This window comes from Rhinolophus hipposideros, assembly GCF_964194185.1.
Source record: "Rhinolophus hipposideros genome assembly, chromosome: 20".
Classification (NCBI taxonomy): domain Eukaryota; kingdom Metazoa; phylum Chordata; class Mammalia; order Chiroptera; family Rhinolophidae; genus Rhinolophus; species Rhinolophus hipposideros.
The window spans coordinates 8445600-8471112 of record NC_138066.1 but is presented as its reverse complement, the minus strand read 5'-3'; the positions used below and the strand labels follow the sequence as shown (position 1 = coordinate 8471112).

The 25513-nt window shown below is 47.9% G+C and overlaps 1 protein-coding gene across 7 annotated transcripts in view; it reads right to left on the bottom strand.

Moving 5' to 3' along the window:
• The window catches only part of GAS7 (growth arrest specific 7), a 210905-nt gene that overhangs the window by 105593 nt on the left and 79799 nt on the right, over positions 1 to 25513 (bottom strand). The window contains exon 1 of one of the 7 annotated variants that reach the window (XM_081028082.1): positions 10267 to 10538. The exons of 2 other annotated variants lie outside the window; for them this stretch is intronic. Coding sequence is in view for 1 of the 5 variants with exons in the window: in XM_081028080.1 (XP_080884206.1) it covers positions 10011 to 10069 (59 nt within the window). In the remaining 4 variants the exon portion in view is untranslated. Of the gene's footprint in view, positions 1 to 9409; positions 9515 to 10010; positions 10539 to 25513 lie in introns of those variants that run through there. 4 more of the 7 variants (XM_081028086.1, XM_081028085.1, XM_081028080.1 and 1 more) reach the window with 4 other exon arrangements.

Below are 25513 nucleotides of genomic sequence, written 5' to 3'. Positions count from 1 at the left end.
CAGGAATGAAAAGAAAGGGCTTGACCAGAGCGGGGGGACAGAAGTCAGAAGCAGAATAAGCCTGGGTGACTGATGAGACATGAGGGAAACGGGAGAGAAGTAGAAGCTGATTCTGAAGGGAAAAAGAGCACTAGAACAGTAACCCAGAGAGATCCAGCTGTGGTGGGAGCCAGTTTAGGGGGATATGGTACAATTTACTGGCTACATACCCAAGTTCAAAGTGACCAGTGGGCCAACTAGGGCAAGTATGGCCTTTGGCACATGGAGCCGAGCATCTGAATGGAGGTAGCAATGAAATCCGATGGGTCATTTAGAGTTCATAAAGAAAGGATGGCGAGCTGGACCTTGGGGTGAGTTCTTCCTTATGTGGTGGGAGAATGAATTCTCCCTGATACTCTTTCGGCCCCATCCCTCCCTCCCTCCCCGATGCCCTCCATCAATGCATGCAGACCCTGGGGCCCCTCTCCAGGATTCTCAAAGACAAGAACCCTCCAATCCAGTCCATGCCGCACACTCAGGGGCACCATGTCCGGGAAGGAATGGATTTGCGTTTTCAGCATCAGAGTCACAGAAAGCACATGAGGAAGGGATCATAAGAAGAAATCTGAAGTTAACAAAGTCCAAGTGAGATACCAAAGAAAATGTTCAAGGACTGCAGAAAGGATGTTTCCCCTGCTAATCCCAGAAAGAGGAATATGCAAGAGAGGTGGTCTTGGTAGAAATCTGATCTTCACACACACAAGAGGCCATGAGCATAAGGACACACCTTCACGGGGGGGTGGGGGTGGGGTAAGATATTAAGGTAGATGCCATTATAGAAGAAAGCAAGAAAAAGGATGGGCCTGAGGGTAGTGCCTGGCCCCAGACCCACCAGGCCAATGGCTCCCATGAGGTGACGAGCAGCCAGTTTCCTGCACTCAGCATGGTTGGGTTCAAGGCCCCTCATCAATTTGGAATATCAGAGAGCCAGGCAGTAAAACAGCAGTGCACCAGGTGAGAGCCATTTTGAAAATAGCAACTGGGTTGGGAGATGGGTGCTCACTGAGCCTACTGGCAAGTAACTGTGAAGGGTAGTCAACCTTCCCCCAAATGCACAGTGCCGAGGCCAGCAGCAAACTATATATATGTATATTTTCTTCCTGCTGATACAGGCAGGTCTACGTAGATCCTGTCTTGTTCAAGAATGAGTAAAGAAAGAAGGGGTTGGGGGAAACATGGAATAAGGGTGAAGAAAGACCACCTTGAAGGCTCAAAGGAAGAGCACATCTCAGAAAATAATTCAGAAGAAAATGCCAGAAAACTGCTAGAACGCAAAAAGTTGTGACCTCTTTGAAAGAGGAACAGAAATTCATAATGGAAAAAACAGCCCAAGTAGAAAGAATGACACAAAGAAGAAAACAGATGAGGTAAGGATTACCAAAAATTGCTCATTTAAATCCACATTAGTAGTTGTGAGACGATAAAAATATAAAAAGTGAATTCAATAAAGCGCAGGGCATACTTAAAAGGAACTCCCTAAATTGCAAACTAAAAAAAAAGCAAGGAAATAAAGAAGCAGTGTGTGTTTAAGAAGTATTCCATTAGAAAAGACCAGAACTACGGATTAAAATCAATAATTAGTTGCAAAATAATAAAACAAAACTCATGCATGCAAACAGGCAAAGAGAAAAGTTTCCTAGGAAATCAGTTTTTCCTCAGACTTTTCCTCTACTCCTACTAAAGGCTAGAGAATACTTCCTGCTAGAATAAAAGCCCCAGGAGGCAGAGCCCGTTTTGCTCACTACTCCCAAGGCCTGCCAGCATCCTTCCGAAAGTACTACAAATGCTAGAAGAGAAACCCCACTAAAGTCAGTTTCATGGGAAAGGTTCATTGTTTCGTTCATTACTAATGGTGTTCCATAAATATTTGTTGAATGGTGGGACAAACTGAGCTGCACACGTGAGTTTCGAGATCCAAGACGTCCATATCCAACAAAGTTGTATCAGTATTTCATGTGCAAGAAACAGGAAGGAAGTTTCTCTTAGATATGCAAGGGGAGATGCCACCCACTTTCCGGGCACTGAGAGATAAAAATTATTTCGATGACAATGGGAAGTAACCATATGAACGCATCTGTGAGTCATTTCTTACTCAGTGCAGACCCTCCAACTCAGAAATCCAGCAAACTGTGTGCCATCTGGTGGGTTTTCCAGCTCAGAGGTGAAGCTAGGTACCCTAGCATTTTCTCTGCTGCTTCCCTCCCATCCTGGAACCAGGATACATGTTTCTCCTACAACATCCTTCAAGGCCAGTACAGATGAAGCCTCCAGCCATGTGTGAGGAGCACTTGTAATTCAGGCGGCCTTTTCTGGGCACGCACATGCCGACAATGGGGGAACTAGTGAGGCTTTGGGGACACTGCTGGGAGAATCACCAAACAAAAACTCTTTGTTTCCTCCCTCCACCCAAGCAACGTTGCACTGTGTAAAGCACCAAAGTGGACACTTTGGTTGCCAGGGAATGTTGATTTTCTGCATATTTAAAACTCATATTGAATGAACCCCCTTAAAACAGTGAAGACCTAATAAACCACCGAGTACCCAATGTTTTCTGTCATCAAAACCCTCTCTTATGTCACATTCTAAGAGTTGTTCCTGCTTTAGAAGTCAGAATATGCAGCAGGATCTCAACTATGGAAAATAATGCTCTCCCCACCCCAAACTAAGCAAAAGGAAATACACAAAAATATTAACAAAGGTTATCTTTGTATTGTGGGATTCCTCTAGCTGTTTTAACTGTACTATTAATTTTATTGTTTTACATTTTTATTTATTTTTAAATGTTTATAAAATCACTTTACAATCAGAAAAACACTGCCCTCCCCCAGAAATTAGCATATATAATTCCAAATATACCATAGGATCCCAATTATGTACACAAATATAGACGGCACAAAAAGGAAAAGAATGCTAAATTTTTATTATTTCTGCGTTTCTGTATTTTCCAAGTTTTCTATAATAAATATATTAATTTAATGCATTTAAAAAATCTTTATTCCATTGTATGGATACAGCCTTACTTAAAACACTTAAATAATTTTTGCTAATATGATCCCCTTTGACATAGCCCCTAAAGTGAATACTGTTTATCAGATTAGGATTCATGATACTATCTTGCAAACGATAGGGGCTCTACTTTTAAGAAAACGAACTGAATTAAAACAACATGAGCAACAGTAAAAAAAAACATTCTCAACATTATAGACAGAAGGCACCTTAGAGACCATGTAGTCATTTTACAGATTGGGAAACAGAGGTCCAGAGACAGATAGGGATTAGGCACCAAGGCTCCCCAGTCCAACGCAAAGGTCCCTCCTTCTCCCTCTTTGGCTGCCCTAAACCTTGGTGCTGATGTTGCCATCATGGCTAGATTACTAGCTCTGATCAGATGGCATAGCAGAAGCCAGAGCCCCATCTAGTATGGATCCTTCGCCGGCCCCAACAGTGCTCTGTGCAAGGCATTGGGTCTGGCTCTGCTCACTCACCCAGAGCCACTTCCCATGCTTGTGGGGCCAGTGAGCCCCGTGAAGGGAGGGGGCCCAGAGAGGAAACATCTGTGCACACAAGAGGAGCAAAGGCACAAACGCAGTTGATTTTCCCTTTGGCAAATCCTCTTCTGCCTGTTTTTTTCCATTCATTGACATGCAAAGCTCCATTCCAACAAAGGGGCATGGAAGATTCCAGAAACTTCTAGAAACCACAACCTTCACCCTGTGACAGGAATTCCTAAAACAAGGTATGCATGGATGCACTGGAGTATGGACATGTATAAGAAACAGAAAATACTGCCCCATAAAGCACTCAATTGCCCACAGATATCCATTTGCTTGTCCCCAAACCCAGCTTCTAGAATTCTTGTAAAGATCTGAGGCCCAAGATGACAGTAGATATTCGGTAATGTTAGCTTTGCCCCATACTTCCCATTCCGTTAAATCACTGAGCAGCCTTTGAGGAAATTCATCAGCTGAGGTCACCAACGCATGTCACTCATGTTGCACTGCCTGTGTTTTCCCAACATTGGAGGCTAACATCTCCAGCATGACACATTCTAACTTTTCTCACAACTGACCGAGCCCATAGAAGGAACAAGAGAAAGGACATGTGGAATTACTACGCTCAGTGGACAAGACTGGAATTTAGAGGACGATCAGAAGGAGCCAGTAATACTGTGGATATCTGATCATGGCATTGTACACCAGAAGCTAAACATTAATGAATGCCAACTATAATTTTATATATATAATGTGATGGTTCAGTGTGAGGTCGGAGGGATAGTGGATGGGGGGAGGGGGGTTCACAGTGTGAGGGATATAAATGATGAACGTCTAAGTATTACCTTGTCTTGTACACCTGAAACTAATAAATAAATAAAAAAAAAAAAAAGAAGAAGGAGCCAGTAAAACCCAAGCAGCCAAGAACACCAACGTCCACAGGAGCTGCTGGAAAGAGAGACCAACACAGCCCTGACCAAGAGCTGCAAACCAACCCAGGCAAGGCCCTGACCGCCTTCCTGGAGTGACCAGCGTGCACCTTCATTTGATCTCTGTTGCCATCACCGAGGATAGTCCAGACAACAAACCCCACACACACTTCAAGCTCCTAAAAATGAGACTGGTTGGGTAATAGACAGGACAAAAGGTCAGCTTTCGTTTTCCCTCCACTGCACATCTACAAGGTTGACCACACTGCCTGTACTTCACCACTAGATATCATTTTTTGTTATTCTACACTGTTTCCCCAAAAATAAGACCTAGCCGGACCATTAGCTCTAACGTGTCTTTTGGAGCAAAAATTAATGTAAGACCCAGTATATTATACTATACTATACTATACTATACTATACTATACTATACTATATTTATACTATACTATATTATGAGACCCGGTCTTCTATTAAAATAAGACCGAGTCTTATGTTAATTTTTTCTCCAAAAGACACATTAGAGCTGATTGTCCGGCTAGGTCTTATTTTCGGGAAAACACGGTAGTTGCTGAAGCACTGTCTATTGCAGGCCAGTACCTGGTACATATTGTAATTTATTTAACCCTTACAAGACCATCAGGAGAAAGTATTCTTATTTTCATTTTACAATCGAATAAACCAAGGTGTTACAACTAACAAGACAGAGAACCCATTTGAACCCAGTGTTCTACGTCCAAGGCTAGCTAGCACAACTCCTCCTCATGTCACTCCCCCATTGTACCCGGGGCTTCTCTGCAGTGTGTCCCGGAATCCTCTGTCCAAACGTAAATACTCCAGGCAGAAAGTACAATTGAAGCCGTGATCAGCCAGGCCCCTACTTATCAATTTCACAGGGTAGAAGGTAATAGCTGACTGTTAGTAGGGAGCCTTATTAACTGGAGACAGGTGCCAGGGGAGAGAACAAAAGTGCCAAGATAGGCATTCTACAGCAAAAACCCCGGACCAGCACCCACAGGTAAAATGACACCTGAGAAGAATATCAAGCTGAGTAACTGAGCAATTTTGTGTTTAAGTTGCCAAAACCCAGAGCTCCATCCAGCAGGCAGCCCCCGCCCATCCACATGAAGCAATAAGTCGAGACCGCATGTAGGCTCAGCTCCCATCTAGGCTGAAATTTGGAAGCCTGGGTTCAATGCTCCAGCAGGGACAGGGACCCACCTTGCTCTGTCCAGCGGGCCAGGCTCCTCACTGCTTGCTGTCTCCTGGGAGATGCAGCCCCCGCCCCAGCTTGCCTCCCTCCCACATGGGCTGGTCCACTGTTCACCTCCACAGCTGCAATTGTTTATGTGGCCTATGATAAGCAGTCCTCACCCCGGTGGTCTGAGCTCCCCAAGAACAAGAACACTGTTCTACTCAAATCTGTCACCAGACATAGAAAATATACCCAAGAAATATGTGCTGAATAGATGGAGTCCCCCAGTCTCTGCATAGGATTTGACAGTCCACTTAGAAAGGTGTTTCTTACTTGCCCGAGATCACCTGGGCACCAAGGTGAGGGTAGAGGAAGTGAGGGAGACAGGAAAGTAGAGGGAGAAGCACTGCCCATTTGTTTATTTTACTCTAGGAGGGGTTCTTACATACTGAACTGCCTTCAGCGGCCCCCACATCACAAAAAAACAGAACGAGCCAGAGGAAAAAGGCTACCAATGGCTTGGTCAGTGTCTGAAACAATCCTCTCACAGGGCTAGGGCACTCCCAGTAAACACATTTGGAAAAAAGTGTACTCCCCTGGCTCGCTTAGACTGTCCACTAAACAGTTAAAGCCATTACCCAGAGAGAAAGCGGACAGAAGCCAAGTGATCACCTATGACAACAGCAGTCTGAGTTACCTGTGCTACACTTGAAATGTTCCTATGTGATTGGCTTTTACCCATATGTTTTTAAAGAACTGTACTATATCTTCACCTAAGAACTACCAGCCCATGAACGCCTGGTCATCTCTGATAAGCTTGAGCAGCCAACCTGATGTCTCCTGATGTGATTCAATTCCTTAGTCTTGTCTGGCTAGGCTCACATATTGCTTCTCCCATGGAAAGCCGGCCTGGTGACCCTCTGTGTCTCCAGGACAGTTGAAGGCCCCCTACAAGGTTGTTCACCGGGGCTGCACTAATGGCACCCACAGATGGAAGTGCTGACTAGCCAATGGCTGGACAAAAAGGAACTGGGATTTGCTGAGATCCCGTAGCTGGCAGGACTCCTCTGGTACTTGAAGCACACACAGAACTCTGCCCTCTGCCCAAAGGGTGTGGGTGGAACCCTTAACTCCTTTTCATCGGCTAGGGATCCCCACATTCCCTCCCCTTAAAAGGATAGAAAGTGGCAATCGCAGGTGCTGGCAATCCCGTCTATGCTCTGAGCCTCAGAGCAGTGGTTCTCGGCCCTCAGCTCTTTCTGCTGTTATCAGAACACGGACTGCTGAGTCCGCCCTCCAAGTCTCATTCAGTAGGTCTGGGTGGCACCCAACGATCCGCATTTGTAACAAGTTCCCCAAAGATGCTGCTGCTGGTTCAGGCATCACACTTTGAGAACCACTGATTTCAAGGGGAAATCAATGAGTTGGTTCTACCTCTGTTCCTAGAAGCCTAATTTTGGGGAGACTGATAAATTTACTTTCAGAAAGAGACTCTTCAACATCTTCTGGGAAAACCTGGCCCTCTTATGTTCCCTCTTTTCATAGACATAGATGACGGCTATCGCTCACATTTCCCTAACCGTAAGAAAAACATCACAAATCTAATGCACAATGGCAACTGTTCCACTATAAGGGTCTCAGGGCTGAAGAACAGCAGAGATGGGTGGGGACTGAGGCAAACTAGAAAACCCACCACTCACCATCAGCATATTGTTGCCACGCAGGAACAGACTCAGTGTTGCCACAGCTACCAATTTTTGCAAAAGAAGCTGGAAATCTGAATTTTTAATGTGAATCTGCTGATTTTCTAGATGTTGGCAACCAACTCAAAAATGTCTAAATGAAACATTTCATTCACGGGCAAAAAAATGAAAAAAACAACAACAAACGAAAAAACCCCCAAGTTTCGCTATTGATTTTGCCCATTAGCCACCAGTGTGCAACTGCATAAGCAGTCATTTGAAGAGAGAGCTCCCTAGTTTTAAAGAACTGAATACCGCCATCCTAGACTGAAAATATGAATTAGCACTTCTACCTCCTACATCCTTTTGCTAAGACCTTTAACTACCAACATCTCCTGGTGGGTACAGCTGGATGCCAGCTTCTGGGGTATCTATGAACACTTTCCAAGGGCTGCCAACGTGTGGCCAACTCCCTCTTCTCACCCCAGGGCTAGGTGCCCCAGCCCAGTAATCTTTCTTGAAAGAGAAGCACAGGACAAGGTTTCTGGGGCAGAAAGGACGCTGGAAAACCTGTCCTACTCTGTCTATGGAAAAGTGGTACCCCAGCAGCTGACGAGAAGGTTCAGAAGGGGAGGAGATGTGTGAGGAAGCTGAATGAAACAGCTTAAGCAGTGAGGCATACACCACCAGCTGGGGCCAGAGGCAAAGAAGGGGGTCTAGAGGCAGAGCCGTACACCAAGCAGCCTGAGAGATGAGGAGGGATTCTGGGGCTGAGGAGAAAGTGAGCCAGACACAGCAGCCTCGGGCAGGACAGCCGCACATCTGTGGGGTCTAAAGGTGAAATGACACCGTTGCCACAGTGAGCAGACTACCATGAGATGGCAAGACTAAGCAGCTGGAAGCCAGCCCCTTGGAACGTGCCAGGTGGGAAGGAAGGTTGGATTACCTCTCCTGAAGGAGTGCAGAATCCAAACCTGCAGAGCTCTGGGGCATGGGAAAGTGTGTTCTGAGGCTACTGGGAAAAGTGCAGGGTGAGCAGGGCAATGAGTGCAAGAATCACAGGCGTCCTTCTCAATCGACCCACAGGGAGCAATCCTCCTGACCTCAGGCCCTGGGAGAAGGGCTGCCACCTCCAGTCCCCAGACCTCACGCTTCCCAGCTGGCCTGTTTGTCCCTGTCCGTGCTGTAAGGGGTACCACATCAGCTTCTCAAAATGAGGCTTGCAGGGGGCTCTCCCCCACTGAGAACCCTTCTCCTCCTAGGCTTTCCTGGAAAGGAAATCCACAGCCACCTGCAGGAAAGACTTCCAGTTCATTTGGTCACTGCTCAAGGCCAGCAGTTTTCATACTTTTTTTTTTTTTTGAAAGTGTGACCCACAGTAAAAAGCATATTTTACTTCACAACGCAATATACACACAAAGCAAAATTTTCACATCACAATAATCACCTTACCACATGCAATGCATGCTGGTATCTCCCGTTTTGTATTTATGCTGGTTAACATAGATTACATACATACATGGTGTGGCTCGTGACTCAACGTTCAAAAGCACTGCTTTACCGGGTCCGCATCTCCTTCAATAGAATCCCCTCCTTTACCTCCCTTTGTAAGAAACAAATTCCTATAAGGGAATCCTTCGCTCTACTTTTCTTGACCTACCCAGGAAGAGATGAATCTCCAAGGCCCTGCAGACTATATACCACTCACAAGCACTGAGATAATCAATCAATTTTCTTTTGTCAAGAACAGGGTCCAAGCCTTTGGATACAATGCACCTAAAATATTTGTCGAATGATGCGAAAGGAGAGGAAGCCTGAATGAAACTTTCAATGACAGTAAACTTGCACTGTGTGTCATAACACACTAAGAAACCCAATCTTCAGAGAATCCTCTGTTGCTGGCGGTACCCTCTCGCTGCCACGGGGAACGGAGCTGTGTGGATGCCTTATGGTTTCCAAATGGCCCTGCCCTCAGACGCCATTGCTCCCAGTCGGGCCCGACAGGTTCACACAGGCCATGACTTGACTCTCCACAACATGTCAGGGGGAAAGATTCTCACACCCAGTACTTACGTGGGGAAATGGAGCCTCAGAAAAGTTGACACAATTGTCACACAGGAAGTGGCTGAATCCACACGAATCCCAGCTTTCTAGACTCCAATTTCCATGCTCTTTCCAAAAGCCTAGATGGCTTTTAAGCCTGTTATATAAGCCTGTTCATTGCCCCCAACTTGCGACACAAGAAAGGAACACCCTGAATGTGCCGCCTTCTTTGCAGCCCCTGTAACTCTGTTGTGTACACCCACAAGCTGCCCTGACCCAACGACAGAACGTGCACACACATGGCACACGTGCGTGAGCCAGGAGATCCCTTGTGGACCTAGTTCCTGTCCCTCTTTCTGCCGGATTTGCTGTGTGACATCTGGCAGAGCAGGGTACCTCTCTGGGCTTCTCCCTTATCTAGAGCCCAAGGGAGCTGAACTTGCTGATACCCAAGGTTTCTTCCAGGCTTCTCCTGGGAATTCTACCCACACCATCTGGAGGCATTTGGCCCGACAGGGACTGTCATACTCAGGAATGAAGAATGAAGAAAACACAAAACAGGAGATTAATATCCAGACCAGGGAACTGAGATAAGTCCAAAGAAACAAGAAAAACTTCGCACTGGGCTTACCTCAGGTACCACTCCTGCCTGAGTGGCTTGCTCTTCTTTCTAGAGCCTCGGGACCCCATGCAGCCCAGACTCACTGAAGGAATGAGGAGGGGGATGTGTGGGGAAACAGAAGTCCCCCTAAAGCAGATCCAAGCCCCTGACCAACAGGAGGCTACCCAAGGAAGGGTTCCCTCCTGCAGGAGCGGCCGGCCTTCACTCCAATGAGCTCCGAATACCTGCCCTGAAGAAGACAGCACGGCCCTTGGTTCCAACTCACCTCAGCTACGCAGTCCCTCCTCTTGCAAATCTGACACGCTGGTCATTTTCTGCCACCGTCTCCACATCCCCTGCTTCCCCGTGGCATCAGCTAATTCACTGTGCAAAGCAGCATTTATATATAGAAACTTGCAGCCACGCAGGTTAGCATTAAAATAGAGACTTGACGTTGCCATGACAACAAAACAAATTATATTCAAAATGAAAGAGAAGTATGCTGCAATCGGGAAAGCATGTCCACAGTCTTCCAGGGCAGCTGCGCCCCGTCCCCCTAGGGTGGGTGGGACAGCCTCCAGAGAAGGAACCTTCCCTTCCATGAACCTCCTCCCCATTAAGTCACCGCTCTGGTTTCAGCTGTGGCCATGGCCCCCTACACAAGTTCCTTCCTAAAGCCAACTCTTGCCTGGAGCAGACCTGAGGCTAAGACACTGAGGAAGTGTGACGATCTGGACCAGGTATGTCAATTTGCAAAAGCTCTATTCCGCCAGCCCCGAGGGGAAGCAGCCTGTGGCCCTGCTGCTATTACCAAGGGTACTTCTGGAAACAAAGGTGGCTTCTGTCACTGCCCACAATAGGCAAAGAGTCAAGAAGGCACCGGTAAGCTGGGTGACATTCTGCAGGCTGCTTGCTTCAACTCTCTGAGCCTCAACCTAAAAATAAGGGGAGAACAGGAGGGATGGAAAAGTAGCTTAGCGCTTTCCACCTCTGTAATTCTGGCATGTGCAACTTTTCTCCTTTGCCACCTCCTTTTCCTACTTTCCTCTTGTTTCTCTCACCCCTGGGCATAAGTCTTAGCCCTGCCGCACGTGCCATGATGTTGCTGGAGCCCCCAAGCCCACACAGCAGCTACTGCCCAGAATGTTTACAGCCTTCAGGTCAAAAGATCTGGATTCCAGTATTCAAGGAGCCACCAAGAGGCTGGAGGCCTTGGACAGCTCTCTGAGCCTTTCTGAGACTCATTTACATGTCTTAGCATCAAGCATGATCTAGAACGACTAAAATTAAAAAGACTGACAACACCAAGTGCTGACAAGGATGCAGAGCAATGGGAACTCTACCCAAGGCTGCTGGGAATGCAAAATGGTGCAGCCACTCTGGGGAGCAGTTTGGCAGTTTCCTATAAAGTTAAACATACTCTTAACATGACCCGGCGATCCCACTGCTCTGTATTTACCCAAGAAAAATGAAAGCACATGTCCACAGGGCCTTATACACGAATGTTCAAAGAAGCTTTATTCCTCAAAACCCCAAACTGGAAACCACCCAAAAGATCATCAACAGGAACGAATGAACAAACAATGATACATTCATACTATGGAATACGCCTTACCAAATAGAAAGGAATGAACAATTAATACATGTAACAACCTCCATCCAACATATATTACGTTAAGAAGCCCGTCTGAAAAGGTTATACAATATGATTCCACGTATACAACATTCTCAAAAAGACAAAACTGTACGCATGGATGTCACATGAGGGGTTGGGTGGGGCAGGTGTGAATACAGAGGGGAAGCATGAGACAGGATCTTGGAACTGTTCTATAGATTGGTTGAGGTGATAATTACATAAATCTCTAATATGTGTTAAAATTCAAAGAACTGTACACCCCTAAAAGTCAATTTTACTGGATGACAATCTGAAAAATAAAATAAATGCTACTTTCACCTTGGGGGGGGGATCACAGATGATGACAGAGTCTCCCCATTGGATTATTCAATCAAAAGGGGGACCTCACACATAGACTGCAAGCCCTGAGAACTATTAGCTATTAGTAGTACAAAAATGTTCTTTTTGTTCAAGACCAATGGTTCTCAACCTTGGACGAGACGTATCAGCATTACTGGGAGTTTGTTTGAAAGTACAAACTCTCAGGCCTCACCCCAGCCCTTCTGAATCAGATACTCTGCAACAGGTTTGAACAAACCCTCCAGAGGAGTGATTCTAATACATGTTGTAATTGGGGACCACTGGCCTCCATATACCAGTTAGGTCTGGAGAGGCCAGCCCATCACGGAAGGATCTGGCCCTTTAATATCAAAAACCGTGGATACAGGCAATGTCTGTCTCTATATCCTCCTTGTTCACTGACTTCCTTTTTCCTTCTTCTCTCCTGACCTCTGCCTTTAGTCTGCCCCCAAACATGGCCAGCTATTGCCCTGCAGGGACAAGCGAAGGCCAAGATTCCTTGTGACCACCCTGTGGCGGCCGCTGACATGGAAACCACCTGTTGTTTCAGCCAGGACATCTGGAACAAAAAGTCTTTGTGACCTAGGCTGGAGACTAGTAAGGGGCCCTTGGCTATGCAAATCCATTCAGCCCTCTGACCCAGCCTGGCTCCTGGGTCAACACCAGAACCAACTGTGCCAGTCCACTTCCCCCTCTCAACTCCTGGAGTGCTTCTCAAATCCAATGGGAACCCCAGAGTTGTTGCGATGAACCCTAGAATAGCTCAACTTCCTACTTGCCCCAGAACAACAACTTCAAAGCTGCTTTGCATGGTTTCTGGCTCTGAAGCCACACAGAGATGATGGATCACAAGGAAGAAATCAGAACCATATGGATTTCATATTCAGCAAAATAAACAGTATTACAGCATCGGGGTTGGGTCCAGAAACCAGGGGGCTGTGCGTTTGGCCCAGAGCCCAGGCTTGGTGGCCCCCAGTGTGGGCTGGGCTCCCAGTCTCTCCTCCCCACCCATGACTCCTACAAACAGTGCCAGCAGCGCTGGCGTGTTGACCCTCCTTGCTGAGGTCTCTGCCTACAATGCTGCTTCGGCTAACATTTGTGTTTTATTGAGTTTTTATATTCTCTTTTATGGTGCAGTTGAAAATAGTTCAGCTTCTTTTCTAGTTTCATTCAAATATGCACAAGCACCGACAGGAATCCTGTGTCCTTAATGACAGTGTGACAGCCGCAGGAGCCTCTGGGAGGGGAGTGGGGAGTAGCAGCTGTGGCACCCACCCCCTTTTCCACCCCTGGTTCCTTCTTCATAGAGCCAGCCACACAGGGTGTGCCCACTCCCACCCTGATTCTCATCACAGAACAGAGAACCTATTTCCTTTCCCAGTTTGTAGGCAAACAGTACGGCCTTGCACACAGCCAGTGTTCTGAACCAGGGGCGACTCTGACCTACAGAGGACAAATGGAAATGTCTGGAGACATGTCCTGGTTGTCACAATGGGTATGGGAGAGGTGAGCAGGTAAATCAGCTCCCTACCGCTGCTGTAACAAATTACCACACACTCAGTGGCTTCAGACAACACAAAGTTATCACCTGAGAGTGCTCCAGTTCATAAGTAGGTCCCACTGGGCTAAAATCGAGGTGTCAGCAGGGCTGTGTTCCCTGTGGAGGCTCTAGAAGAGAATCTGTTTTATTGTCTTCTTCAGCATCCTAGAGGCTGCCTACATTCCTTGGCTTGTGGACCCTTCCTCCATCCTCAAAGCCAGCAGTGATGGGTCGAGTCCCCTTCACACTGCCATCTCTCTGGTTCTCTCTTCCATCTTCCTCTTCCACTTATGGGACGCTTGTGATTCCATCGGGCCCACAGGATAATCCAGGAGAATCTTCCCCTCTCTAAGGCATCTGATGTACAACTTTAATTCCATATGCAACCTCAATTCCCCCTTGACATGTAACCCAACTCACAGGTTTCAGGGGCGAGGACATGAATTCTTTTGGGGGTAGGGGTAGCCATTACTGTGTCTACCCTAGGAAACTACTGGCATCTAGTGAATAGAGGTTAGGGGTACTACTAAACATCCTATAACGCATAGGACCACCCGCCCACAACAAAGAATTATCCAGCCCCAAATGTCAATAGCGCCAAGGTTGAGAAACCCTGGTACAGACTAACACTGACAAGGTCTTTGGTGGTTCCTGGTGACGCTGACTCTTGGTCCATTTCCACAGAGACAACAACTATAAGACTTTTGGAGATCACCAAAAAGAAGCTTTGATCCACAACTAAGGAGAATTTTTTTTTTAATTTTTTTTTTTACCATTCTGTGAAATATTTTAAAGTAGATTCTATCCCTGTTCTGGAATCATCCTCAAATGATTCTTTTTCAATACTCAAAAAATATACACAGATGCTAAAAACATATAAAATGCATTTTATGTATAGAAGGCACATGAACACAATGAGCATAGATCACTTAAATGTCTTTATATGAATAAATTCAAATAACAGGCTAATTCTGCTTTGCTGCTGGGTTGCTTTCTGGTCTCAGGAATCCCTGAATTAGCCAGCCATAGCTGCTTACCTCCCCATTCCCTGTCTCCTCCCTCAGGAATGTTGAGTGACCTCCAGCAGGTGAACTTTCCTAACGACCTGCAGCTCTCAGTCCTCACACCAAATGCCCTCTTGCCCCTCAGCTCCTGTGGGTACCCAAGAGAACCCTGAACTCTGTGGGTGAGGTGTGCAGCAGCTGGGGCTGCCTGGGAGAGGAGATGGCTGCTCAGAAGGCCCTGTCCAGCCCTACTGATAGCAGGGGGCTATCCTATAAAAGATGGTCCCCAGGGAAAGGTCCCTCCGCCCTGCCCTGTGGTCCCATTTGCTGCCTGAGTTCCTCAGAGTGAGTCGAGAGGGCAGCAGAGGGTGACCCTGTGGTTTCACTGGGACTCCCCTGTAGTGACAAGCAGGCAAGGCCTGCTAACACCACTTTTTGTTATTCTGATAAAAGGAGTCCCAGCTCCCTCCCCACTCCATTAAAATGATGAGCAGAGCTGCAGAGGCACTTAGTGCCCCCACGCAAGTGTGTACATACGCACGCATGTGTCCCTGTGCCCTCAGCCCCAGGCAAGCCCCTGCTGTTCCACAATCAATGCTGGGTACAGCGAGGAGCTTTTCTAACTTCTCTGTTGCAATTATCCAGCATGTTCTGCCAAGGCCACATCTCTACTCCAAAGCATAGAAGCCATGGCTCTAGCGAAGCCCCGACACGATGTCTGAGATGCTTTAGGGTTTTGGGACCACCTGTGTCTCGACGGTGCCTGCAGAGCACACTGCCTTTGTTCACACGTCCGTCTGGCCGTGCCTCTACGGTGTGCTCAACACCCTCCTGGAACCAGAAACTGCAGCAGCCAGCAAGACAGAAAGGCCCTGCCCACAGGGAGCTCACATCCAATGAGGGGAAAATGGTAACGCCCCGCTCCAAACACTTACGTGCATCATCTCATTTAATATTCACACCCGTGTTGGAGGCAGGGAACCTTAAATGGTCTCCATTTTCAGAAAATTACAACCGCAGCAGTAAACACATACGTCACATTATGCTCATCAGTTTTCGTACATTCACCCGGTCAATTTTCACCAGCCCTCTGTGAGGTAGGTTCTGTGATTATTCGCATGACATGGGAAGAAACTAAGGTTCACATAGTTAGTAGCTGGCCCCAGGTGTGTGCGTGCATTTACAGCCAGTCAGTGGCAGCACTGGGACTGGACCCCAAATGGTACTGAGGACTCGTCAGGGGGCCAAGCCCAAGGTCATGCCCTGAACAGTGACACAGAAGGAGGGCAGTTTGCACAGCTGTCTCGGGCCTCCTACTGCATCACCTCTCCTTTAACCTGCTCCCCGTGACAGCTTCCTGACCAACGCCCAGCACAGCTCAACAGCTGGTCACTAGCGTTGGCCAACTGCGCCTTCAGGACACCTGGGCCCAGGGCTCCCATTTACAAGGGGCAGAGGAAGGGCTTTTCTTCATGCAGCCACAGCAGTTCTTTTGTTGCTCTAGGCCCTCAGTGAGTCACCTCCCTCTAAAGACAGACGCCAAAGAGAGCCCCAGCGCTGGAGGGCTCATCTCACTTCCCTTTTCCATTTCCCAAACACAGCGCTCACCAGAAAGATGCTTTGATAATGGGATATTCAAACACAAGGGCCCAGCAGGGGCACTCTCACTAATCCCTACCTCTGGGACTTCCTGAGTCAGCTTCTTCATGCTGTGTGGGGCTGCAGGTCTGGTTTTCACACTGGGGATTCTTGTGGCAGAGCAAAGGCCACAATCATCAATGGCATCATCTGGCATTTCCAAGCACATCATGGGTGATATGGTGGCTTGTAAACCACGCTGGGCTCCAAAGGTGTTTTACCGGCCTCAGGAACCACTAGACTGGCAGTGAATATTACCTAATTGGGGAATGGGTGGGAGAGGATCTTTGCAGACATAATTAAACTAAAGATTTTGACATGGGGAGATTATCCTGGATTATCCAGCTGGGTCCTAAATGTAGTCCCAAGGGTCCTGATAAAAGGGAGGCAGAGGGAGAATTTACTACACACAGATAGGGAGTATGACCAGGGAGGCAGAGACTGGAGTCATGTAGCCACAAGCCAAGGAATGCTGGCAGCCCCCAGGAGCTGGAAGATGCTTGTGGCCGCTGTCTGCTGTGTGTGCCTGCCCCACAGCCATAGGCACCCCTGCTTCTGGTGAGAGTGAGTGCCCGATTTTCCTTCAGGGAAGCGTCTTTACCCCCACTCTCAGTCATCATGGTTTGTGGGGCAGATGGCCCCCACCTTTCCAATGAGCATAGTCCATCCTCCTAGCCATAGTGACCAGGTAAGGGATGAGCAGGTGACCCAAATCAGTCATCTGAGGCGCAATCCTTGAACTCTGGTTGGAATTATTGGGGAAAGGAAGTTGTATTATGCAAGCCTGAAGCTGCTGACACCTTACAGGGCAAACCTCCCTAAGAATGGCGCCAATGCAGAAGAAAGGGGGCTGGTGAGGAACAGAGAGAGGAAGGCAAAGAGACACATCACACTATGATGACACTGTGAAGCCCCTGGATCAAACTATGTCTGACGCTGACACCTGAGAATGTTTCAGTTACACCAACCTATCCATTCCTTTTTTGTTTGAGTGGGATTTCTGTAACATGCATTAGAAAGAGTCCTGGTGGTCCCTTCCTAAAGGCCTGGGTATAATATCAATGGCAAAAAAAGCCTAAAGGACATAAAGTAGAGGCTGGAGAGTCAGCCCCTTTCTTCAGCCTGCAGGTAAGCTCCTCTCCCAAAGATATCTGCATTTCCAAACACCCCCTGTATTAGTTACCTATGGCCATTGAAAAAAGTTACCACAAACTTGGTGGCATAAAACAACAGAAACATCTTCTCTTACAGTTCTGGAAGCCAGAAATCCAAGATCTGTATCACTGAACCGAAATCAAGGTGTTGGCAAGGCCACATTTCCTCTGGAGGGTGTAGGGGAGAATAGGGTCCTTGCCTCGTCCAGCTCCTGGGGGCAGCCAGCACGCCTTACGTGTGGCTGCGTGACTCCAGTCTCTGCCTCCCTGATCATCCCCCTTCTCTTCTGTGTGTAGTAAAATCTCCCTCTGCCTCCCTTTTATAAGGACGCTTGGAATGAATTGAGGACCCAGGTGGAAAATCCAGGATAATCTCATCCCCAAATCCATAATTTAATCATATCTGCAAAGACCCTTTTTCCAAAGAAGATAATATTCTGGCCAAGTCAGACCATTACGTGGATGTGGATGAGACATGTCACTGTTTCTTCCTCCAATTGTTAGGCAAAATGGTTTCTGGTGCGTGGCATGACGTACGCCATCTTAAAAGGCAAGTTGTTCTCAGTGACAGCCAGTTCACCCTGGGAGGGCTGGGTCCCTACACCTGAAAGGAATGTTCTTCTGTGTATAAGTAGGCTGATTAAGTTGTTTACTGCTTTGGAATATATAGCTTTTAACAAGCACACGCCACCAGCTACAAGCCACCTGTATTCCTGGAGGCTATATATACCAAGCCCCCATTCCTCTTTCTGTTCAAAGATCTACCATCTTGCTGCCACCCAAGACTCTGCTTCTGTCCATAACTTCCCTTAACAAATTCCGTTTAATTTTGGAGTTGTCAGTTTCTTTCTTAGGCCTTTCAGCCCCATCCTCTTTCAGAGGTCGGGTCCAGTATACCTCAGGCAAGTTTTCTAATACCAGTGCCCTGCACAGTCTGATTGGCTGGGGCTCCACAGAATCACAGGGACCAACCAGGCAATTTGCATGGCATGGGAGAAGAAATAACAGGAGTGTCGGAAAAATGGGCTCAAAGTAGGAGATACACAAGAGAGCAGCGTGCCAAGCACAGCTGAGCAAGGCTGGCAGCCCCAGCAGGAGGTCTGCTCAGGGATATTTGTGGAGCTGGAGTCAGGGGCCTGTCTGCTTGTGGGGGGTAAAATGCAACTTGACCTCAGAGTAAGATGAGAATAATTAGAATACCTCCCCACATGTACCCCAAGTGACCAGGAGAGGAGAGGCACCCTCTGTACTGGAAGGAAAAGGGACGGGGACAGGGGATTGAGGGGGAGCATGAGAGGATGACAGGAAGCCAGGTCCAGCTGAGACTTTCTTACAATGCAACTGATTCTGACCTGCAGCAACTGTAAAGGGGGCTCGGGGGTGGTCCATGCCAGAGGCATGGGAGAGAAAGAAGGTGAAGGGCCACCAGCTGGAGATAACTAGAACCTGCCGATGCAGGTACTCACCTGTGCAGGGGCACAGGAGGTATTCCCCGACCCCCACCATGGGGAGAACAGCGGCTGGCCATGCCTACAAGGGTGTCAAGGTAGACCTGGATGTAAGTTGGGTGACTGCAGCTGCCACCCCCACAGAGGACACATGCAGCTAGAAGGAAGTCCCTCCTCTCTGACCACATCCCCAAGCCCACGTCTGCTACGGGGAAGTGCTGTGTCAGCACGTGCACAAATAGCTCTAGGGAAACATCGTGATCAAAACCGGGCTTCTAAGCTTCCGCTGTGGTCTGCAGACCTGGACCATGAAGCAATGCAGTACACTGGGGCTTCCCAAAGCACAGAGGTTCTCACAACACGAGCAGCACCAAATGATCCCAGAGGTGGTATGCGCGAAAGTCCTAAGAGCCTCATTTAAAAACAGTTACGTATTTATTTTAAGGTCTATTAGGAAAGACCATATGACTGGTATATAAAGCCTGTAATGTCATGTTCATTCTGCAAGGTGGCCCTGACCTGCTTTGACTGGCTGCTCGGGGGTCACTGAATATTGGAGTCAGAAGGGACCATTTCGAGGTCATCAAGTCTTGCTGTGTAGTGGTGAAGAGGAAGGAAGGACCAGGGAGCTAGGCTGCCTGGGTTCAAATCCAGCTCTGCCTGGGCAGAGCTCTCCAAACTCTCCGGACACATTGGGGATTCCTATGACCATGGAAATAATAATAAATAATAACGCCTCTTACAAGGATTAAATGAGTTAATATACAAAAAGTATTTAAAATTGGCCTGCCCTTGCACACACTGCTGGCGAAGTGACGGCTTCTTCTCCCACAGCAGAGCTGGCCATCCTTTCTAAAATGTGATGAAATCTAGGGGGTTCCAAGCCTCTGGCCCATGTCAGTGGAGTCTCCTCTGCCGCCTCGTTCATCTCAACTCCCTTCACTCCTCCACACAGGTAAGTGCCCCACCTCTCTCAGCTTACCTCTGTCCTACCTCCCTTCACCCCCACGGGCCTGGGGGCAGCAGACAAAAAGGTCAATAGGAGGCTAACTAGCTCCCTGGAGACCCACACTGAACCCAGGCCACTGTCTGCCGATACGCCCCTCGAACCATGATGGTTCTCTGAGACATGCTGCATGCCCGGTCCTACCCTAGTTCCAGGTGGCTGTGATCAGAAATAAGAAACCATCTCCTGATGTCTGAAAAGAGATCCAAAGTAGTAGACACTGACTCCATAACTGAGCTGGATTCCCTCGGAGGGAAGTTGACACCAACATTCCTTAATCTTGACACTAACCCCTGGGGGGTGGTCTCATCACACTTTGTAAAGAGCCTGGGGGGAGGGGGGGTTCTGACACTCTTGATGCCAAACCAACGGACATCACCTTGATCACTTCTCCAAGACCCAGTTAGGGGCTGTAATGTAGAGATTTAGCACGAGTCACAGCTGAGGTGGAGGCTGCACACAAAACACCCACTTGTACTTCCTAAGCTCTTCATCTATTTCGTGAGACGCTCAGTGAGATCACACCACAGCCCTTAAGAGGGGGCCACTCCCCATCTGTCCTTGACAGGCTGGCTCTTCCCAGAAGCAGCAGCAGCCCTCGAACACTCCTTCCCTCAGTCTGACACTAGGAGACCTTTCGCTCCAAGGGCGGCCGGAGCCCTGGCTCTCCCCTGAGCTGAAGGCAGAGGGAGACCTGGCTGCTATTCTCAGGATCACCCCTGCGTTTGGTGATTCAGTAGGAAAAGTCCCAGGGCTCAGCATGGAGTCCTGCTGAAGGCCAGGATTTATTACAGCAAAAGGAAACAAAGCAAAATCAATCATGGGAAGGGTGCCTGGGCGAGGTTCTGAAGAAACCGGGTATAAGCTTCCAGCAGTCCTCTCCCAGTGCAGTCACACAGGACCAGCTTGATTCCTCCAGCAATGAGCTGTGACATAGTTAAGAAGCGTTGTCTACCAGGGAAGCTCAGGGACTCAGTGCCAGGGCTTTCACTGGGCGCTGGTCCTGTAGGCACCCTCTGCCTACATGTACCCAAACTGCAGACCCCAAAAGGAAAGCCAGTGTTCACTATACACCTTATTATTTGTATGAACAGTTCAACCTTATTATTTAGGGAATGGTGGGAACCCTCCCTAAATTCAAGTTCCCAGACGCCAGCCAAAGGCCAATACTGCAAGCAAGGCTTTGTAAGGGGAGCGCTCTCAGGCCTTCTGTGGTCACTGGTTCTGCGCACGGGCTGTAGAACGCGCATTAGACGGGACCTCCCTGCTGTTTGGCCCATTCGGCAGCAGATTCTTCCCACCAAATCCTAGACAGGTGGCAAGGCTCTAGAACACTTGTGCTGACAGGGAGCTCACTCCCTGACGAAGCATGCTAGTCTACTGCTGGTCTGTGCTCACTGTCAGCACTTTTTCCCCAGGAAGAACAGCTTCCGAGTGTAGAATTTCAAGTTGAAATACTTCATATAATAACAACCACCAGTTACTATTACTCTGTGTCAGACATTGGGCCAAGCACATGACATACATTTAATATTAAATGAATATTAATATTGATGCTCATTTAATATTATTCACGACTTACAGTGGAGTCAACTATGGCTTCGAGGTGTGAAATGACTTGCCCATGGTCCCCCTGTTCATGAGTTTGAACTCTGGTCTATTTGACCTTTAACCTCTATATCCACCTTTTCCTGGGAGCCTGCCTTTCACTGATCATCATTATCATTTTCAACGTAATATCATACTACTTGTTCTCTTGTTTACTTAGTATTTTTTGTTGACTCACTTTTTCACTTAAAAAAACCAACACCCTTATTTCTCAGAAAATGTTACAGTATTCTCTGAATGGAAAACTAGTACCATTTGCCAGAAATATACAGTGAGCACAAAAATAACCACAATGAAAACCAAACAACTTTATTCAATCCTAGCTGGATACCATAACCCACTGAGGCCCGTTCTCACCCAGCACTACCAAGCACCACCGGAAACTTTCTGTTTAGCAGAACCAGAAGCATGAGAGAAAACTGCAAAAGGAAAACCTTTCTCCCTTTTGTGACTCCGTGGTACTGAAAACCTTGTCCATACACCATCTAAACCTATCTTTGCATTGTCTCTCGGGAACTGCTACACTATACCAACTGCACAACACAGACCTGCCCCATTTGGCTCACTAATCAGGCAGCAGGGAAGCAGGGGCTCCCATTTCCTATGTACTCCATGCCCCATCCCGTATCCTGAGGCATGCTCCGGCTCCTTCCTCCCCTCTTCGCTCTCATTTGTTCTCCAGACTCGGCAGCCACCAGCCTTCATGAGCTGCCTCTACAGCCCCCAGCTTGTACTTCATTCCCACTCTCTGCTTCCATAGGTTCCACTCAGCTGGCCAGGCTACTGGCCTGACCTTCAAGAGAAAAAAACACCAACAAAGACGTCATCCCTTCAGCCCAGTTCCAAAACCAAGAGGAGGCTAGGGAGAGAGGGCCAAAAGCTCTCTCATGGGCATGTCATAATCTAGAAAGTGGGGGTGGGTATGGGGGGGCTGAGGGCATACAGAAGTCAGAATGTGCCAGTTCTTTAAAACTGGGGACTACATTCCAAATTCCCATTTCCCCATCCTAGCCAACATCACAGACCCCCCCAGTCCGGCCCAACCACAGGCTCTGAGAAGTCACCCAATCAGAGTCAGAGGGTTGTACTCAAAGGCCATTTGGTGGGGTGTTCTGAGCAACAGGCCAGAAGGTCACCAAGAAATCTAAGTAGAGAAAGGCAGGGGGGTAGCTAAGGGCTTGGGTTCATGAGGCAAACAGACCCAGGTTCGAGTCGTGACTCTACCATCCCCTTGGCCAAGTGACTTTTCACTTGAAAAACGGGACCCAAAATAGGGTTGTTACGGGATAATACAAGTCACCAAGGGTCTGTGCTCAGTAACCTATTGTTATAGAGCTGGGCTATAAGTCTGGGACCAAGAACAAGAATAGGAAAGGGGCGTAAGGCAGGGTATGTGAAGGCCAGCCCATGCACCCTTGTGTGCAGAAAACTGCCAGACAGGTGGAACCAGCCCAACTGGAGTTCGTGTCAGAGAGCAAGGGCCTACCCAATATGTAGACCAGTGGCCACAAACTGGACCGTGGGCTGAATCCAGCCCCCTTGCTTTGCTTGGCCCACAGACATTTGAAAAATGTTTGACTTAATTTGCTAGATATAAAATCTAAGAAATTTCCCATGGAAAAAAAGATTTCTATTGTTTCTCATAAAATCAAGAAGGTTACATACTGAAGTTCCTACTGAGGGGATGAGAAAAAACGCTGCCACGTTCCCCACCATTCTCTAATACAGTGGTTTTCAATGCTGGCTGCCCCTGACAATCACCAGGGAACTTTAAAATCAGCCTACTGCCCAGGAATCCCCCAACCCATTAAACAGGATCTCTAAGGAGGGACCTGGAGCTCAGTGGCCTTTTGAACTTACGAGGTAATTCTAATGTGCAGCCAGCAGGGCTGAACTGATGTCTGCATTGCCCTAAGGAAAACACCTCCATCTGCCTCACAAGTACTGTTACCTGCCTGGACCACAAACTATCTGGTCCAACAGCTTGTTCGGCCAAAGTTAGAAATAAGGAAAGGCTGGAGCCACAGGACACGAAACCAGCACAGATCCCTGCCAGCAGCCCCTGCTTTAAACAGAGTCCATTCCAGAGTGTTTCCAGAGACGATGCAGAGCTGGTAAGCGCTCCCCACCCCCCACCCCGGGGCCTTCTCTCGGGGCTGCATCACCTCTATCTACTCTTCCTAGGAAAAGGAAAAGGACAAAGCTTACTGCGGTCCAGGAGTGTGCTGGAGAAGCACTTAGGCAGGCTTCCCCGGCCCGAGGTCTCGGAACAGCCCTGAAAGGCATGCAAGTTTCAGGTTTTCCTGCTGTGTAAGAGGTTCCTCTGGCTTAAAATACATTTTCTGTAAAACCCTGGAGCCAGACCACGCCCAGAGCAACCCCAGGTTCCATCACTTATTGATAACATGATCCTTCTGTTTACAAGCCTACCCTCCATAGCAATCAAGATGAACATAAGGAAAAGAATAGAATGGACCACTTGCCAGCACTGTTTCAAGACATGACGTGGGAGCCGGGCAAAGAGGCGTGGGGATGAGCCGGCGCCTGTGGCCTCTCCGGCCTCAAGACTGGTGCCTTGGTGATTTATCTGCACTTTGGAACATCGCCCACTGGTTTTGTGCCATTTGTCTAAAAATGGGCTCTAAAAATTAAGAAAAAAGTGGGTGTCAGGATGTCATCGCTCTCCAGCCTGTGTCACAATTCCAGGCGTGCAGAGTGAGGCTGCTTCTATCTTGCCCAGGGCAGGCAACACAACGGAGACCGAAGAGGATGCGTCCCCTCCAGGGGACCAGAGTGACAGCAAGGTGAAGGCTTGCAGGAGCAAGGCAAGGAAATGAGATTTTGATTGCATAGACAGAGTGTGGCGGGGCCGGAGAACAGTGACAAGCAACATGTGAATCACAAAGACAAGGGTTTCCCAGTATACATGCAACATGTTCAAACAGGCCGCATGGCTCAGCCTGAGAAACAGGAAAAATGAGGAAAAGTGTGATCACTGTGTGCAGGTAGCTCGGCGAACTCATGCCACCCCAGAGGCCCTGTGCCTCGAGATGGGAACTGTTTGTGTCACGCAGTTTGAGGCCAAGGGGTACCACTCCCCGGCCAGCATGGGCTTGGGTCTTTCACATTCACTGGTAACGATCCTGGAAATGAGAACAGTTTCCATTTGAGCCTATTCTCCAAGTACAGGGCCACTTTTTTATTGTCCCCAAAGCATCTGGGGAGAGCCTCAGTGTAAGTGACAGCCTGAAGCCGGATTACATAAAGCATGGTCCATGGGCGAGCAGTACTGAGCTTGTTAGAAACATAGCATCCAGGCCCCTCCCCAGACCTCCTGCCTCAGAATCTCCGTGCTAATAAGCGCCCCGGTGAATTGTGCCAAGTGTTAAGTGTTTGAGAAGCACTCAACTTGCAGCATAAAGGCTATTTTACCTGCTCAAGGTAAATCTCAGGGCACTACCGTGTACTCATCAGCTCTTAGCAGTTACAAAGGCAGTTTGGGAATTTATAGGCAGTTTCAGTTTAGGCAGTTCCTCTTTTCTCCAGTCGAATCCAAGGCTGCAGGTACTTCCTCAGTTCCCTAACTCAAGGATCATCAACCAAGGCCATCACAGATTAAAATGTCTCCCCAAAGCCACTGAAACTGATAAGAGTAACGTTTCAGGATTTATTGGCCCATCTGTTCATTTATTTATTTATTTGTTCGTTATGCATTGAAACATTTTTGGGGTACCTGCTATATGTCAGGCAGAGAAATGACCCAAGCTCAGTCCCGGGAAGAATTTGCCTCCTGTAAGAAAGATAGTAGACAGGCAGTCACAATGCAGAGTGAAGGACATGTGTATTGCTAAGGGAAAAAAACAGGGGGTTCCATTCAGGAAGCCCTCTTTGGAAGAGGTGCTGCCTAAAAAGCACCATCATGACATGCTTTCTTTTTATCAGGCTTTTCTCTTTGTTTTTTTCTGCTCCCTCCTGTCTTGCTTTCTATTGGATTGATTGTATTTTCTTTATTCTCCCTCCCACCCCCACAAACTTAGCCTTTATAGGGTCTACGTCTACTACTTAGTTGGCTACACTGACATTTTTAACATGTACACTTGAGTTCAAGCATAAAGTTAATCAATAGCTCTTTTCTCCTTCTGAATAATACAAAATGCTGG